We start from the raw sequence: 18755 nt of genomic DNA on the forward strand, positions 1-18755 counted from the left end.
TCCACCACTGATGAAGCTAATCCCTTTGAGGTCAGGATCTCCCTTTCAGAAGCCATGCTGAGAGGTTGAACCGGGAGGGATCTGGGTGGAGAACAGGACCTTGAACGAGAATATCCTTCACCTGAGGAAGAAGCATAGGCTTGTCTATAGTCAGGTTGGTAAGGTCCGAAAACCAGATTCTTCGAGGCCAGAAAGGAACAACCAGGATGACTTTTTGAGGGTTTTCCCGAATCTTCCGGAGCACTCTGGAGATAAGGGGAAGCGGAGGAAAAACATATGCGAGATCAGAATCCCAGGTCTGCGAGAGTGCTTCCAGGGCTCGGGGATGGCCGAGTGGTGAAAGAGAGAAAAACTCCTTTTACCCGTTTGTTCAGATGCGTGGCCATCAGGTCTATCTGAGGAGTATCCCATTTCCTTGTGATGAAGGCGAAGACCCTTTTGTTTAAGGACCATTCTCCCAGAAGTACTGAGTTCCTGCTGAGGTAATCCGCCTCCTGATTCAGTGAACCCTTGAGAAGAACCGCGGAGAGAGTGCAATGACTGAACTCCGCCCATCGGCAGATCTGAGCGGTCAGGGTCTGCAGGCGTCTGCTTCTGGTGCCACCTTGTTTGGAAAGGTAGGCCACAACGGTGACGTTGTCTGAAAGGATCCTGGTGGACTTGTGCCGCAGGATTGGAGACCAGAACCTTAGAGCCCTCCAGCCCGCTAACAGTTCTAGAAGATTGATGTGCAGGTCTGATTCTTGAGGAGACCAGGTTCCTTGGGTAATATTGCTTCCCATAACAGCACCCCAGCCTCTCAAACTGGTGTCGGTGGAAATTACCACCCAGTCTCTCGTCTGCCACGAGAGTCCCTGTGAAAGATTCTTGGCTGTCAGCCACCATCGGAGTGACTCCCAAACGAAGAGAGAAAGTCGGACCTTCTTGTATAAGGACGTCCTGGAGCGATCCTAGTGATCCAGTAGGAACTGTTGAAGAGGTCTTGTGTGAGCGAGTGCCCAGGGAACCGCTGAGATGGAGGAGGTCATTAGACCGAGCAATGACATGATGGATCTGATGGACACTGACTTGTTCTTTGGGACCGTGTGCGTGAATTCCTTCAATTTTAGGATCTCGTCCCGAGGGAGAAACGTCTTCTGTACGTGTGAATCGAGGATCATTCCCAGAAAGGTCAGACATCTGTTTGGAAGTAACTGTGACTTTAGTATGTTTACTAGCCATCCTAGGTTGTGGAGGGTCCTGAGGGAAAACTCTAGATGGGACTGGAGCAATAATGCCGAGACCGCTATGAGGAGCCAATCGTCCAGATATGGGACCACCTTTATGCCTTTTTTCCTCAGGAAGGCCACGACCACTGACATGAGCTTCGTGAAGATCCGTGGTGAGGAAGCAATTCCAAAAGGAAGACCCCGAAACTGAAAATGCCGAATACCTTGAGGCAATGGAACGGCCAGACGGAGGAATCTTTGGTGGTCTTTTTTGACGGGAACAGGTAGATAGGCATCCCGCAGGTCTATGGTGACCATGAAGTCCCCCGAAGAAATAATCTCTGTGGCAGACTTCAGGGATTCCATCCGGAATCTGTTGTATCTTATACAGGTGTTCACCAACTGTAGGTTGATTATTAGCCTGAATTTCCCGGATGGTTTTGGCACGACAAAGACGTGGGAGTAGGTTCCCTCTCCTATCTCTTGATGAGGAACCGGGACCAGAGCCCTTTCGTGAATTAAGTTGTTGAGTGTGGAGAAGAACCCCGATCTTTTCCAAGGATCTGCATGGACAGCAGGAATTTCTGGGCCGGTAGGTGAGTAAACTCCAGTGCATAGCCTTGCTCGATGATGCGAAGGACCCAGGGGCCTGAGGTGATCTCTTCCCAAGCATGAATGAAACCGGTTAACCTGCCCCCTACCTGAAGCCTGCTGGCGTCATAACCTTCCTGCTTTACTGTCCCTGCCTCTTCCTCTCTGGAATCTACCTCTTGCGTAAGGTTTACCCCGAAATAACTGGTAGTCTTGATTGGAGGTTGAGGGCCTGTAGGACTCTCTGTCTCTTGGAGCTCTGTAATAATTTGACCTGAAACGAGGTGGTCCTTTTCTCTGAGGTAACCAGTGCTTCTCCGCCGTGGTGGATTCTAGAATCGTGTCGAGGTCGCTACCGAAGAGGTGGCTCCCCTGGAACGGAATGCTGCACAGCTTGTGTTTTGAGGCATTATCTGCAGACCATGACTTAAGCCAGAGAGCTCGTCTAGAAACCGTTGAAAGCGCAGTGGCTTTAGCAGACATACGGACTGATTCAATGGAGGCATCGGAGATGAAGTCAACTGCTAAGTAGGTGTCGGACAGGTTTCTTGCGACCTGCTCAGTCCCTGGAATAGCTGCAACGTCTTCCACCGCCTGTTGGAGCCGGACTTTAATGGCTCTAGAAGTTGACGCCATGGCAATAGCTGGACGAAAGTTCGCCGCTGCTGCTTCAAAGGACCTTTTGGGGCCATTCTCAGCCCTCCGGTCCATGGGGTCTTTGAAATGGGACACGTCCTCCAACGGAATGGCTGTTTTTTTCGTGGCCTTGGCTACTGCGGTGTCCACTTTCGGGACTTCCCAGGTATCAGAATTCTTACTATCGAAAGGAAAAAGCTTTTTGATTCTGGAAGATGTAAAGAATCTCCGGTCAGGATATTTCCACTGCTCCGTGATAATGGCAGAAAGTGAATCGTGGAGTGGAAAGGTCTGTGGTTTCCTAGAGTGACCCTGAAAAGGATCTGGTTTTGAAACTGGTATGTCATCCTGTAGATTCAAAGTAGATCTGACTGCAGAGATGAGTTTCCCTGTTTCTTCGACTGAGAAGAAAAAGGTTTCCTCTTTAATCGCCCCGTCCTCATCCGAAAAAGGAGCCGAATAATCTTCCAGGGTATCTGTAAGAAAATTTGGTGGACCCTGCTGGTAAGGTTGTTGCTGAGGCACCGGCGCCTGAGTGGAGCTTGCCATGGCTCGAAAACAGTCAAAGGTAGACTGAAGTTCCCCCTTCAACCAGGAGGTAAATTCTGTCGTGGAAACTTCTTTAGGCCGAGAGCAGGAGCTGCACATTTTGGCCAAAGGGTCATGCAGGGTCTTCTTACAGGATAAGCAGGCTTTGTGTTTCGTCTTTCCCGCAGATTTCCTATGTGGGGAGGCCTCAGGAGGGATGTCCGGATTTTTGTCTGACATGACTGAGGAGAAAAAACACAAAGATGTAACCGCAGAAAGCAATGGAATAGGCAACGGAAATCTCCCTCCAAACCGAGAGGGAAACACCTACTTGAAATGGCAATATACAATCCTCAGGCACAGGCAGGCACAATAGAAGAGTAGTAGATTCAATAATACAGCACAGAAACAAAGAGCAAGGAACGATCTTACCCATTCTGGCATTTAGGTGCCCAGGCCAGGAAACATCATATCTGGAAATTCCCAGCCGATTGACCTCTCGAGACCCCGGGCGCAGCGCCGGAAGTGATGCAGAGTGGAGATTGTAAAAAAAACGGGTGCCGCAAAACCAGCAGCGCCGGTTAGAGATCTTCCCCTGCAGTGCCTCACGCTGAGGATTCCCCGGGACGGAGTGAACTGGAGCCCGATGATGCACATCCCAGTGAGCCCCCTGGGCTGTGGGCAGAGTCGAACGAGGGCTGAGCCTCGTGTGCGTTGCCATGATGACCACGGAATTACAGCCTCCGAGGCTGCCGCATGAACCTGGATCCACACGGGACCGCTACCGGGTATCAGAAAAAGGACGCCCCCCCGGGGCTCCGAGAAAACAACAAAAGAGAAAGAAGGTAAGCTTCAGCCTAACCGCTACCTGAGTAGGGCAGGAAACAACACTGGGGAGGAAGGGGGAGGTTTCCTTTTTTTATAGTGTTTCCTTGGAATGACAAGGAAAACCCTCTCCTGAGCCAACAAAGAATATTTTGCTCCCCTCCTTGAAAAATTCCTGTGGGCGCCCATGAAAATGGCTCATTGTCAAGGACCAGGCTGTTTTTTATTTGTTGTATCCTTCATGACCAAGGCTGTTTTCACATCTTTGGGGTGCTCGTGTTTAGCTGTAAATTTCTTCTCTCTTGTTTAGTATACCCACACAAATCATAAAGGACTTTCTTCAGATACCACTTTTTATATCATCTAATATAATAATAAAATATGGTGAAAATTGAAAAAATATTTTACACATCTACAAAAGATAAAGAAAAACCTGCTAAATAGACTCTACTATTTAGAAATACCCAATGTATTTCAAATAATGGTATTTTAACACTTTCCATGCACTAATTCTACACATTGACTTGCATGGTTGAATGTAGTACTTGTATTTGACGTGTAGGTGGAGCCCAGAGTTTTCAGCAGGGTCTGGAGTGACTCTTTTGGAAACTTGTTTATTGTTTAATGGGCGCCTGCGAGAGACACAATCTTGTGACCGTTATCTGGCGAACATACTTTCACCTGAGAAGAGCAGGATGCAAACTATAAAGCCCCCAGAACCTCCCCCTTTTTGTCTCGGTGTAATAAACAAGATCAATTTACTACTGATGCCACAAAAAACCCCACTTTAGGTGGGAAATAAACCATCAGGTAAAAAGTTACCAAAATCTAGATGCACCAGTGTACAATCCTGCAGAGTATTTAATTAACCCCTTAAGCACAATGGGCGGTCCCTAAACTCATTGAAAACAATGCATTAAGGGGTTAAAGGACACTTTTCTACTGTATCCATTAGTACTATTGGTTCCATTTTATGTCTTGTAAATGGTTCACTAGTTTTTGCTTTGACTATTATAATTGGTTCCCTGTTCCACACTTCCCCTTCTCATTAGTCTCTCTACAGAAACCCAATTAGAATTTTTATCTATGATAACATCCATGCATTGCTTTCGTCTGTCTTTAAAAAGCCCTGCGTTATCTGAATAAAGTGCTTTTCCACTCGCTTCTTGACTGGTGTACTCTTCTGTGTGCTTGGTGGTAAGGACATTTTTCTCAGAGGAGCATATTTATTCTGAGACCCAGATGGCTACCCATCTTGTAGCCAGTATTAGGAATACGGCAACAACAGTCAGGGATAGGAGCAGTCACCCTGGCTTCCCGTAACAATAGCTGTATGCATAATGCTAAAAGAGGGTGTCATACGACTTCAATTAGCTTAAAGAAGTTTATATGCCTGACCATTCTTTTAGAAGGAGGACTGGGCTAGCAATACAGTATGCATATTTCATGAAGGGGGAGATTTCTTGAAAATTAACTTAACTATGTATTATGTCCTTGCAGGAGAAGCTCGTTTGATTATATATAAACGTTTAGGGGTTGAAATGTTCAACTTTCCTCCGAACTCCTAGGTTAGAAGATACAGTCAAACACATCAAGAGATACTGATTTAGCCTTGACCTCTAATAACAAAACATACACAACCACAAATGTATCAGGATTTAAGCAGAAATTGTGGTTTTCAAAAGAAAACAGAAAAATAGAAAGGATTTTTAATATAGTAAAAACAAAAACCAATGAACTATCAATAGTTATGGAACCACTGTTTACTTTAGCCAAAGAATGTAGGATAAGCCATATCACACGCCATAATCCAGAAGTATTTCTTTTCGACTTGCAAGGCACATACATACATACATTTCCCGAGTTAACACAGCAGATGTACTCCCTGAATTTGACTCTTTAAAATAACAAAAGTTCTGAAAGCAATTTAGAAATATAGTTACCATTTTTTCCAGGTTCAAAAAAATCTTGTTTGTACAAGGTCATGCAACATTCTTAAAAATGATATCACAAATGTGAGATATATATATTATATCTATTCAGGATTAAATATCTGGCTAGACACACAGCACATACATACATCCTTTTGGGTGGAAGTTATTTGCAATTACTCTGAAAAAGGGGGGGGGGATCCAGACAAATGTTATTATTGCTTTTGGTATTGGATGCACCATAAAGCTTTCATTTGTTTTAGGAAAAGATTTGAAATTAACACAAAATAAACCAACCACAATGTGTTCCATATAACATTTTTGATACCGCTTCTATTGTTTGTCTAGAAAGATAAAATAGACAGGCAGCTTCTATTCCAGAGCCAATCACAGGAATGGGAACCAAATAAGACCAGAGGGATCTATTAACTAAAGGGAGAATGACAGCACAGACTGCAAGAGTCATAGTTTCTAATCCCAATCTTTACTATACATAAAAGGTACAACCCAGAGCCTGACTGGTCCTGTACAACAAAGGAGTTAAAACAGCAAGAATTCTTTGGTCTTCACGCCCATTCAATTATACATTACACAGGTCCTGCTCAGCCCTTCTTGTTGGGAAAAACCTACCAGTGTTGACCCTTCATAATAAATAGTGTAGCGAGGCAGCCAAAAGCACAAGTCTCCTGCAAACTTTCCTGAATACTCTCCCTTTAGTGAATTAACCTCAAAAGGGTAGTTGGAGCTGTAATGAATTTAGATTAAATCACTTATTTTGAAGTAAAAAAACTAAAATCTTCTTGCTGAATATTGAATACTTTTAGCAAAATGTTATATGTCCAACAGATTTTGAAATATACAGTCAAAGTGGCCAGTGTGGTTACATTGTCAGTGCATTTTTGACATTTGTATGTGTCTAAATTAAAATACAAGTCTTCCGATGGTGCTAAATCCTCCATCACCGCCACCACCGCTAGGACCACAGCTCCCTGGGGGATCATTGTCATCAAAGCCATTAGGTCGAAAAGAACAAGAAGCAGAAGCTGCTTGGAGTGCACGTGCCCGGGCATTGAGCTCCTGCTCCTAAATAAAAAAAATAAATAAAAAAATGGGGGAACAAATTATGTCTAATTCCACTAACGTATTTCCAGCAGCTAAATACCATATTTGCTCAGTTATAAAACGCTCAAAATTTGAATATTAATTTAGGAAAAAAGAAAATAATATTTAATAATAGTTATGATTGGGAAAAAAGATTTTTCTGTTTTTATTTCCTTTTATATGCCAACCTGCCCCCCCAGTTATGCACATCGGACCCCAGGCTTGCTGCACCTAGAAATGCCTTTTAACTTCCTATATGCCACTCTGTCCCCAGTTATGCCTTATACCCCCTATATGTCACTTTGCCCCAAGATTTGCCTTTTAACCCCCTATATGCCACTCTGCCCCAAGATATGCCTTTTAACCCCCTATATGCCACTCTGCCCCAAGATATGCCTTTTAACACCCTATATGCCACTCTGCCCCAAGATATGCCTTTTAACACCCTATATGCCACTCTGCCCCAAGATATGCCTTTTAACACCCTATATGCCACTCTGCCTACAGAAATTCCTTATCTCCCCCATATGCCACTCTGCCCCCCCCCCCGACTTACCAATGCTTCCCCAGACTCATCCCCCATACTTCAGGTTACCTGGTGTCTAGTGGACATCTGCGCAATGCGTGTAGACAACCTCTGCTACCCATTAGTTCCACTGGGGCTTCTATGACAGAGCACTGGAAGGTCATGTCACACCGGTGCTCCGTCATAGAAGCCCTGGCGGAAGTGCCCGCAGCAGGGAAGTTGTTTGCACGCATCACGCAGACATTCATCGGCTGACAGAGAGGAGGATCCAGGTTCCTGGCAGCGCTCTAGGGTACCTGGATCCTCCTCTCTGGTAACCTCCGCTGCTGCCGGCACTTCCTCTGTGGACTTCTATGACGGAGTGCCGGCAGCACCGGAGGTTACCAGAGAGGAGGATCCAGGTCCCCTGCAGCGCTGTGGGGGATCTGGATCTCTTGTAGTCAGACCTCTATTTGAGGTCTGATTATAAGTCGCCCTTGAATATAAGACGAGGGGTATTTTTCAGAGCATTGAAAAACCTCGTCTTATAATCGAGCAAATACGTATTTAACAGTTCATTCACATAAAAAAGGTACATAGACCAAATTAAATTTACATCAAACATAAGCATATTTTTAAACTTACATATCGCATAAAAGCAGACACTCCTGTCCTTCTTACCTGTAAGTAGAGCTTGTTATCTTTTGTGATAGCATCCATGAGCTCCTTCTGCAACGGGGGCTCTCCATTTACCCACAGACCATTTGCTGAATTAGGCTGGGCACTATGTACACCACTAGCGATGTGCTTTTTATAAATAAGCACATACGCTGTGTCCTTTGGAAACCTACTGGTGATATTCAATACAGACTGAAACGAAGTAAATGTAACCCTACTGTCATTAAACAGAAACCATTCTTTCGACATATCACTGCATGGGGGTTCACTTCCGACAACAGAGTTTAATGTTTCACTACCAACTACTTGAACTTGTGATGGATTTAGAGTGCGTGTCTCAGGATGAAGACAACTTGATGTACTAGTAACGTTCCTGGCATAGGAATAATAATGTCCACTTTCAGATGATGTTCCAGAATGTACCACAAGAGAACTTAAAACATAGGGTACTAGCTGGGTACAACACATGTCTTCTATACCAGAGGGTTTCAACTTTTTTGCCAAATTCTCACCAACATCAGAAATATCAATGTCTAGAGTACAATCTCCCGGTGAAGCCAGAGAGGTAGTTCTTTCAACTGGCAATTCCACCACTAACGGAATGGACACATTATCCAATATCTTGCGTCTTACATGACACTTTGGATCATATGAAAATCGTAGTAACGTTAGAATGAGGTATTCTGGCTCTTCCAAGATCTGCATAGTCTTTTCTGCGTCCTGAAGGGAAGAACATTTTTCACAATGATACCGATTATCTCCATGAAGAACCTCAGGTGCTAGAAAATAGCTCAGCAAGTCTGTAACAGAAAGTGCTCTATGTTTTCCAATTTTACAGGATGAGGCATTATGAGATTCAAGTGTATTGTCACACAGAGATGTGTCCACAACACAGTTAAGGTTAGACTGTGCTTCACTGACGGCAACTTTGTCTTTTAAGGGCCCGGGAGAAGCAGTTTCTTCAACACAGGGGTTTATATCAATTTCGATACAATCATCATCCTTTTCCTTGGGAGAACAAATTACACTCTGCATAGATTTTTCAGCAAATGCTGGACAAAAAGCTAGCGAAAGATCTGTAAAGGGTTCAGTCTTTTGTGAAGTGCTTTTGCAATTCAGACAACAAATATTGGTTTGAAGTTTACCACCAAACATATTTTCTATTAATGTTTTTTCTTCTCGGCCCCAGCTTGTGCTTTTCGGATTACAATGGGTGCCTGAAAGCCCTTCAGTGGCCAAGGATGAGATCTCCTGAAGAATGCCATCAGTAACTGGGTTATCAGGAGTAGTCCTTGAAGACAGTGCTTTCACGGTTTTCTCTTCTTCATGCAATCTAATAAAATAAAAATCACATTTGAGGACTGAAATACTCAAAAAGAGGAGGAGTTTGAACTACTGATTTCGAGAGGCCAGGTCAAGCCAAGCACTTGGCAGGAGCCTGGCTTGAGCTAATGGCGACTTGTCCAGGTACATGTAAAACTGCAATTTCTGAAAAGAATGAGCAGTATCTAGAGGACCTTAAAAACATACCTGTCCAGAAGAAATCTGAGGTATTCTGAACAGTCTTGTTGAGATCGAGGTGTGAACCAAGGAGGTCTAGAAGCCTCAAAAAATACATGGGGGGCGTAAGCTTCTCGCTGAGGGGGAACAAAAAAAAACAATATATTTAAATTCTAATTTCCTGAGAAAACAGTGTAAAACAGTCCCCAGGGTATGAAATTGAACCAAATGTTTATAGACAACATATTGCACAAAAGATTTACTTACGTTTTATGATTTAGTTTTAAAGAGTCAAAAAATGGGGCAAACATGATTATGCAGAGAATGGATGACAGTAAGGGAAGGATTGTTAACATCTTCATTAGATATTTAAAAAAAAAACTTTACTGTACTGTTTTCTGTACTGGGGATTCGTGATGGCGTAGAAAGATGTGATGCACATTCTTGTAACTGTACCACCCAATTTGCTATGATGCATATTTTAATAAAAAGGAAAATTCTGGGTTAACACACCGTACCTGAGTGTGAGCCAAGAAGGCAAAAAGGTGCTGCAGTTTCTTCATCAATAAGTTACCACCATTCAAATTTAAAGATAGCACCCGTCTCCTAAAACTTAAAAGAAAAAAAAAATAGAATTTTTTTTTCTGGGTAACACATACATTTTAGGTTAATGATTTCAGCCTTCACACAAAGGCACAGAATACGTCTGAAAATTATGAGATAGGAATTACCAAAAAGACAAAAGGTAATAAAAAATGAACTTATAACTTACTCTGTTGCCATGAATAATGCTTGTAAAACACTATTCATATAGCATGTGTTTCCAAGGTTAATTAGCCCAGTTTTCCCAGTTTCTGATTTCCCTGATAGTCTGGGTAAACAAGAAGCCAAAGCATTGGATTGGGATGTCCAGGCACTTTGGTTTAGTATGAGTTTTATTTTCTCCTCGGAAGGTTTAGGCAGATCCTGTATGAAGGAGAAACAGAACCAACAAACAATGTCTTAAAATGCAGACATTTTAATTAGTTGCCAAATTTGGTTTACTGGCACAAGAAGCCAGTTGTTGCAATCAGATTTACCAATCACTCCACATTCAGTCCTGGAATTCCCCATTTCACTGTCTCTCTTGATGATGAAAAACATGATTGTGTTTGAAACCACAGCCAGCACTCCTGAGTGAGCATCAAACAATCACTCTTTGTCTCCCTTCTCTTACTGATGTGCCACTAAATTTTCTTGGCTCTCAGGATACTGCAAAGTTTGTGGTTCACACTTAATACGGAGATCAACAATTTTATAAACGAATAATAAAAAAAAGGAACAAGATGGCATTTCAACTTGGTTTGTGAAAAGCAGAAATCGGCCACCTTACCACAGTGCCTATCATTCCACACAAGAAGTACTTCAAAGTATCTACACCTTAGTGAAATAGGTTACTTTTACATTAAACTAGGGAAGCTACAGAGACACCCTGATCGACTTGGAGCATTAGTGTTACATGCCATTATTAATGCACATTAACAGTCTTTTAACAGTAGATGTTGCCATAATTATTTTGCTATTTGAGGAGGAACTAGCTGATATCCTCACCTAACCCTAAAATATTTAAATCCAATCAGCAATTTCACACAGAAACTCCTTGATATTTTGCCTGCATGAGCAAATCACCTGACTATTATTGGCCATCATCCCTCTAGAAACACGTTGCAGTAGGTTTTACCAATGAAACACTCGATACCACACCAGTTGCTACGCAAATCTGAATGTAGCAGGGTGCATAACAAGTGGTGCACTAAAATACTATGGTAAAGTGCCTTGTAGCTGAACTCGTGTTAGCCATGGGCTATACTTCCCAGAAAACATCTGAACAATCATCAATGGAATCAGAAACATGACTGCTTGAGTCAAAATGGAGATGAAGAGGTATGAGGAAAAAACGCTATTCAACATGGTTTAGTTCATGAAAAAAGAACATTTATAAACACTGTTGTCAAGACAAAATTTTAAGCATTTTTGAAACTAACTTAGGGTAGTATTCACTAAAAGTTTTGAAAACCCAACATCCTTTCATTTACCTGAGTGCCCAATGACTTCAATGTGGATTATTCTCAGGAACTTGTGGCAAACTTTCATCACCCAGAGATGACAGAATTTCGCCAAGAATTGTGGTACTCAAGGTAGCCATGAATTTTGCATCTAGTCCAGCCATGCTAATTTGATTTCTAGCTGGCTGATTATAGTTTAGTGACTAGGGAGACAATTATCAGGTTTTTAACAGAAACGTATCCCATTTCTTGTCTTTCGTTTTGTGTCCTATAGCAAAAACAGTAATTTCAAATCTCTTACGTTCAGTAAAATAATTCATTTTCCTAGCTTTCCTTTCTCTAACAAAAATGGCTAGTATTACATAAAATACCATGCCTCACTTATTCACAGAAGGTGCACAATATAAATAACACAATATACTGAGAAACAATGAGAAAAGTTGCAAATTACAACAGCAGTAGAATAGCAAAGTACATTTTTACACATGAAAGAGGCATATAAGCTGATGGAAATTATTTACAATGAATGTTACCTTAAGAGCTTCCAAGATAGATTCATATAAATCTGGAAATCCAGAGCAATGGTAAATCATACAATGCATTAATTCGGAAAACTGGACTAAGAAGGTTGTACTTGAAGGGAGACCATCGTTCTTTAAAGACTGAACCAGATTGACAACATGGGGGACAACCTAAAGAAGGAATAGATTTTAAAAAAATAAAATTAAAAAAGAGTTTCCAAATGTGACATGTTAAGAAACTGAAAAACAAAATTACTTATTGGTAATTGGGTACAATCAAAACTGAAAGCATATGGAATATACATAAGAAAAAGCTACCTAATGTTGTTATGGATAACAAAATAGCTCAATGAAATTGGTCTATTTACTAAAGAGAGAGTTGTGGTTTTTACTTCCTCAATTCTCTGTGCTTTATGATTGGACAACTCCAATGTGCTTCTGCTGCAGGATGAGCTTGGCTGGCCCTGTATGTATATTTAAATCAGTGAGAGTTCTTTAAACTCTCCTTCAGTACCACTATTTCACCCATAAGCAAGAGTGATTGCCTTAAGGAAAACTACCTACAACATGGAGAGAAGTAGTGATGAGTTTCAAAAGAAGGCAGAGTGAGGTGCTTCAGAGCAGAATTCAAGTACCAGGTAAGCATATGGGGCTGAGTTAAATCTGGAGCCTAGATAAACATAAGGACTTGTTGATGAGAGGCTAGATCAGTCCAGTAAGTTGCTCATCCCAGCAATATGAACCTTAATGGCGGCTGTATGCAAGGCTGTGGAGAAATTAGCATATATAAAGTATAGGGCCAGAAGGACAGAAGGCAGGATAGCAGCATATCATTTTCTGGTAACTAGCTAACTGCAACAGCACATACAAGTTCATTACACAACCAGGAGACAGTTGTCCATCAGTTGAAGAAGGATGGAGGAGAGATTGAAACAATTTGAAAAGTGAAAGGGTAGCCATAAACACATATTGGAGTTTAAGATGTACTGGACATGGCAATATAGCATGCCATTGACCAAAGAAATAAAACTACAATGGTAATAGTGGATAAAGAGAACCCAAGCAAACACATCACATCAGGACTACAACCCTGGGTTAAGATAAAACGTACCAAATGGAAAGCTTCTGGAGAATGTTGAAAGCTTAGCAACATATGTGATAGGACAGCCAAAGCACCAGGCCTTACCAGGGGAAACCATAGTCTATTGAAAACCTGAAATAAAAATAATAATAAAAAAAAAAGGAGATATGTATGACAAGCAAAACAACTACAACCACATGTATTCTTGGAATCATTTAATTTTATAGTTTTAATTGATGTATTAAAGTATGTTTGCCACAAGTTTTCGTTCAGTCGTAGGTGGATGCTTACTTGGTGATCAACATCTACCAAATTTTGTCCATAGACGTATTAATGCCTAGGAGAAACCAAGCCTCGTCATTAGCCGTTTAACTTCCTTTTGTGCTATGCTAATGCCACAGAAGTCAACATGCTAGCCATTATGTTATTTTTGACACCACAACTAGTAGGAACAAATACAAGTCAGTGCTTCAACTTTCAAAGGGCATTAATAGGAAAAAAAATACCAGGAGTTTGGAAGGGGTAGGATTGTACCATTAGGATTGTTATATTAACATTCTTCCTTTTCTAATAGATCAATGTACTATAGTACCATAGTATGCAGCTTTCTAATAATCAAAAAAAAAAAAAAAAAAAACATACACCTCTCTATACAGTTTATATATAGTTTCCATAAAACCGAGAAAAATATCATGTAAGAAAGCAGCCTCACATTCACCTATGGCTTTAATCACTTACCAGTTCGATTTTCAGTAAAGTGACATCGATGAGTATAGTGAATTTCTGGACAGAAGCCAGTCCCTTTAGCAGAGCAATCACCCATGTCTCTACGTGCTGAGCTAGGGGCCAGGACAGCCAGTCAATCATCCTGAAAAAGCCAGAACAACATGTTCTAAGCAATATGCCTCCCAATCCACGAGAGATTCTATTCCTCTAATTAGAGCTTTTGTCTAATGATAGATGTACTAATGAGTCAAGTTGGAAAAGTAAACATGGATTTATGTCAGGCAGGCACTAAGTCAAGAGCTGCTTAAGAAATTTTAAACTATGTTACACATGTTTTGGTACTGGCCTTTTTATCAAGGTTCAGTGGCAATGAACACAAGCCTAGGCTAAACAAAAACACAGCAGATATATGTATAGTCAAGATCACTAAAAACGCTACTCATACGTCAAAGAGGCAGCAAAACACTTTGCATTATTTGGAAAAATTACCTATTTAAACCTGTTTATATGTACAGGTTAAAAAGCACGCAAGATGAACAAAACATTCACATTATAAAAGAACATATTTGTACATTACATTAGCAGATCTACCTGCAGAGAGCCTCTGTCATGCTAGCATCTTTCACGTTTGGATCCGTGGTCAAACTCCTGATAAGAACAGTGATCATCTGTAAGGGAATGTGCTGCACAAGGCTTGCCAATGCAACAGATGGTTCAAACGAGGCATCTGAAATTATAAGAAAGAAAGAAAAAAAAAAAAGAAAAAAAAAACAGCATTTCATTCTCTCCGATAGTTTGGCTGGTGCATTCAGTCACAAGTACGAGATGTTATACACCTACATATTGCTCAAAACTATTTTGTTGTAACAATTGTATAAGCTGCAATCAGAGACTGCTCAACCAGGCAAGATAAAGCAACTGGTAAATGAGAAATGAAAAATCGGGTATGTGGGCACAGGGTTACACTTTATATATTTTTGGCGATCCAAACGTATTAAGGAAATAAACAAATCCAGAAAAGCATCATACGCATTTCTGGTCACCTAAAAGCCACCATACACCCTCTAAACAAACCCTCTTATTACAAAGGTGTTGATAAAACTGCATACTGGGTTACAGTTTAAGGAAGATTATTTTAGAATGCCAATAAGACATTTGATCCTTGTTCAAAGGAGGGATAGGCACAAAGAAAAAAAAAAAGATGTGGACATATTTTTTTAAAAAAGCCTGGTGTGGTCAATCTAATGGAAGGTAACATATCAACCATGCCCATATTACAGACAGTAATAATCCTTGAAGAAGCTAGAGCACCTATGACATGAAAGCTATTGTAGGAATGGATTTTTGGCTCTGTAATCAAGACGTATAGGAACAGAAGACATTTAAAAGTATCTTAATTCACCGTTCAGCCTTAGAGAAGTTAAATGTTGTATAAATCTAGCTGACAGTGTCTAAAATCAAGAATTTCTTTGCCATTCCTAGTAGGGTTCTAGGGATTAGGTTTTTTGGAACAATACAAAACATAACAGACTCACCTGTGGAAGAAATAATTGCAAAAACTTCCTGCAGTGATGGAAGTAATGTGCATGGCTCAGCCTTCCAGATATTCTGTAGTAAATTACTAACTTTGGTAACTTGAGAGACATATTCACGAAGCTCTTTCTCCAGTGTAGATATACATTGGAAATGTCCTATTGTCCTGACAAGCTGCTTGCAGAATGCTATAGACATTTCACCCTTGGGAATGCACTGTACAAAGTCACTGAGCAGCTCACTTACTCTTGAACACAGTAAAGGCCCTGGTCTTTCACAGACTATTCTAAATACTTCTACTTGTAAAACAGCAAATATGTCTAGAACAGAAGGGCAACTCATGATAAGCTTGAGACCGTTATGGATATAGTCAATTATGGCTAAATCCTTCCGATCCAATGACCTGTACCCTTCTTGAAGAAGGCTCAAGACAAAGTTCCTGTTAAAGAAATTCTCAAATTCAGAGCGGTGATATCTGGCATAAGCCTCCAGAACTTGGTGCCCCACTTGTTTCTGAAAGTAGTCCTCTCCTTCCAAAACTAAGCGAGTTGTAAGACTGAACATGGCTTTGCATTGCTCCTCACTGATGGAATTCTCTGCAGACTCCACCACTTTTTTAACAATCACTTTCTTCAAATTGAGTGGATGGGTAGAGGTCACCAGGCCTTCCAATATCTTGTCCATTTTAACTCACAGGTAAGCAAACAACACATCTGGGGAAAGAATTTTCAAAATGTGAGTGAAAGGAACAGTACTCAACAGAGGTAATCTTTGTTAGGATATGCCTCGCTGGATTCTATGGACTTCATAGTCTTTCAGTTTTTAATCCATGCATTCAATGTAGAAGTCATATAGACAATAGGGTAGTAATCTGAACGATCATAACTAGTTTGAATGAAAGCGCTCGAACAATAGGCAGAATTTTGTGTAAAAGCACTTTTAAGGAATCAGTAAAGCAAAAAATATAAAGAGACAGCACGTTTCTATAAATGGCTTTGCATGGCAAGCATAAACACATTCTATAGAAGAGGCAGCCAATAACAAATTGTACTTAAAGGAGGAGGAAACCGGATAAAAAAAAGCATACATGGACATTAATACTACATACTAACACTGCTTTGCATTCTAATTTACTACTCAAACATACTAGTGTTCTTCTTTGTTGTCTGAGACACATTTAGAGTAGCACAGAAACTAAGGTGGTAATTTGAAGACGTGATTGATTCTGTTAAATGTAGAGATGAAGTGCAATTTAAAGTTACTGTTCTAATTATAGCTAAGTAGTTGATGTAAAATTATGCTTGTCAATGGTCTGCACAACATGTATCTGCACACCTTAAACAGAACACCCAAGCTTTAGGTACAGATTATTTTATATCAACGCAATAGTGTTAGCGTGTGTAGAAGTAAAATTTCCTTCCCCATGTGATCCAAGTAATGGCAGCCCACAAAACGCAAGTGACAGTCGGCGATTATGGGCCATACCAAACTTCTCACGTACACCAAGTCCACAGAAGACATGACATTGGTTTGTACCAATAATTAAGCCCAGTGTGAAAAGAATGCAACAGCTATCTGGAATCGATGGAACGCAGCATGTTGGTTCCAAGGGACTTTTGTGACCAAGTTATGCTTACAATAGACACAAATATGAAATTTTAAGTCTCTGCTCCCCATCTCTGAAATAGAAGCACCCGTTAAAAACAAAACTACTTCCAAACAGAAGCACATATGTTATAAGACACTAAAGCACACCATTTAAGATGCACTTGCCCTCTATTAAGGTGGGTTAGGGATCAGTCTCACGAACCAGTCACAAAGTTCAGCTACATGAACAGAGGACCCAAACAGCTCAGACCAGGGACGGAGGCATCCCATAATATACCACCATGACACCAACAATACTCATGACGCTAGAAAGCTTGAGGGCCAAACACGTCAAAATAAATACGGCTTAATAATATCACACGCCAAACACGTACCAATTCAAAATGTCCGAATTCGTAAACAAAAACAATCAGCCATCATGCCTCTGGTAAAACTAGGGATTCCAGGAGTCACCGACTGTCCCCATAAACCACGTACGGCAGGCAGAACATCTTACGGTAAGGGCACGGTGTACAGAAATCGGAGGTGGCGGCTGTTTGATAAACCGTTTCCACCGCCTGCTTGCCCAATTCGGGTAGCCGCGTAAGGTGCGCAAAGCTGGTAAAGCTTTCTGGCCTGCCGGCTCTCCACTTTCACCTGCTGCGCATGCGCAATAAATTCCGGCGACGATAGTAACGACAAAAGAGCGACGACAAATGACGTCCTTGCGTAACGCCACCCCCATACAGCAAAAAGAGGGTACTGGCAGACAGCAAGAGCAATGGAATAACAACATCCAGAGGTAACTTCCGCCCTTACAGAGTGCAACGCCAAGTCTCGGGGCGGGTTTAGAACAACAACAAAAAAACAGAGAATTCTGGGCCCCTATACAATGTGTGTAGTAATACAGTGTGACGTCAAGGGGCTGGGTTAATGTGTTTGTGAGTCTGGCATGACACAGCGCATACCGGAGTTTCGATTCATCGTGTGTTGTATAGCAATCTTTGAACCGGGAAATGAAAACACTAAACTCCCAAGATCAGGGAAGCAACGTTTTTTTTCTCCACACGTGTGTTTTCACCCCCGGTCACATTTAGGTCACCCTCAGACATAAAAAAGTAGGGTTTTTTTTGTGTGTGAAACCATGTTTATACGTAATGTATAGCATAATGATGATTTACTTGTACACAGCCAATAAAATTTTTTTTTAATTTTAACCTTTAAACTCTTCATTAATTTACGAAGGAACAACCCAAATCCTTTAGTCCTTCTGCTCTTGACTCCTCTGATGTCCTCCTTTCTATGTATGTCTATCATTATTATTATGTTTATAAAGCGCCAACAATTTACGCAGAGCTTAATACAATACATATATCCAAAGGGTATGACAAGATTAGAATTGACAGACTAAGCCATATCCTTTTTATAATAATGTATCTATTATATACTATAATTATTATTATTATAAAATAATAATATAATAAAGCAGAAAGTATGTTTGTAAATATTTGTGTTAATAAAATAACGCATTGTTCTTCTAAATACACAATTACATTTAAAAACATTAACAGGTCACATAAAAAGTAATGATAACAGAATTTGAGGGCAGATATTCTGCCGAATTTTCCTGATGTAAGGGGTTTAATCCCGTATCACTCAAAGCTCCATTTCCTAATTTACACTCATAAAACAGAAGTGTCCTTCTGATCATTCAAATTTTTGGAAGTTATGGCTTACACACTACACCGTTTTTGAGACC

The 18755-nt window shown here is 40.9% G+C and overlaps 1 protein-coding gene across 2 annotated transcripts; it reads right to left on the reverse strand.

Annotated features, from left to right (window-relative positions):
* Window positions 1–6516: 6516 nt before the first annotated feature.
* Window positions 6517–17698, reverse strand: USP38 (ubiquitin specific peptidase 38). Of its 2 annotated transcripts, none has more exons than XM_053460961.1 (11): window positions 17514–17698; window positions 15412–16122; window positions 14468–14603; window positions 13889–14018; window positions 13181–13282; window positions 12082–12240; window positions 10276–10469; window positions 10022–10115; window positions 9534–9640; window positions 8007–9336; window positions 6517–6802 (listed from the first exon to the last, which is right to left on the reverse strand). In XM_053460961.1, the coding sequence occupies exons 2-11, from the start codon at window positions 16091–16093 to the stop codon at window positions 6641–6643; spliced, it is 3096 nt and encodes a 1031-aa protein (XP_053316936.1). In that variant the 5' UTR covers window positions 16094–16122; window positions 17514–17698; the 3' UTR covers window positions 6517–6640. The 2 variants fall into 2 exon arrangements, with proteins under 2 accessions (XP_053316936.1, XP_053316928.1); XM_053460953.1 differs by having other exon boundaries at window positions 17392–17697.
* Window positions 17699–18755: the final 1057 nt, after the last annotated feature.

This window comes from Spea bombifrons, chromosome 1 (genome assembly GCF_027358695.1).
Source record: "Spea bombifrons isolate aSpeBom1 chromosome 1, aSpeBom1.2.pri, whole genome shotgun sequence".
In the NCBI taxonomy this organism is placed as follows: domain Eukaryota; kingdom Metazoa; phylum Chordata; class Amphibia; order Anura; family Pelobatidae; genus Spea; species Spea bombifrons.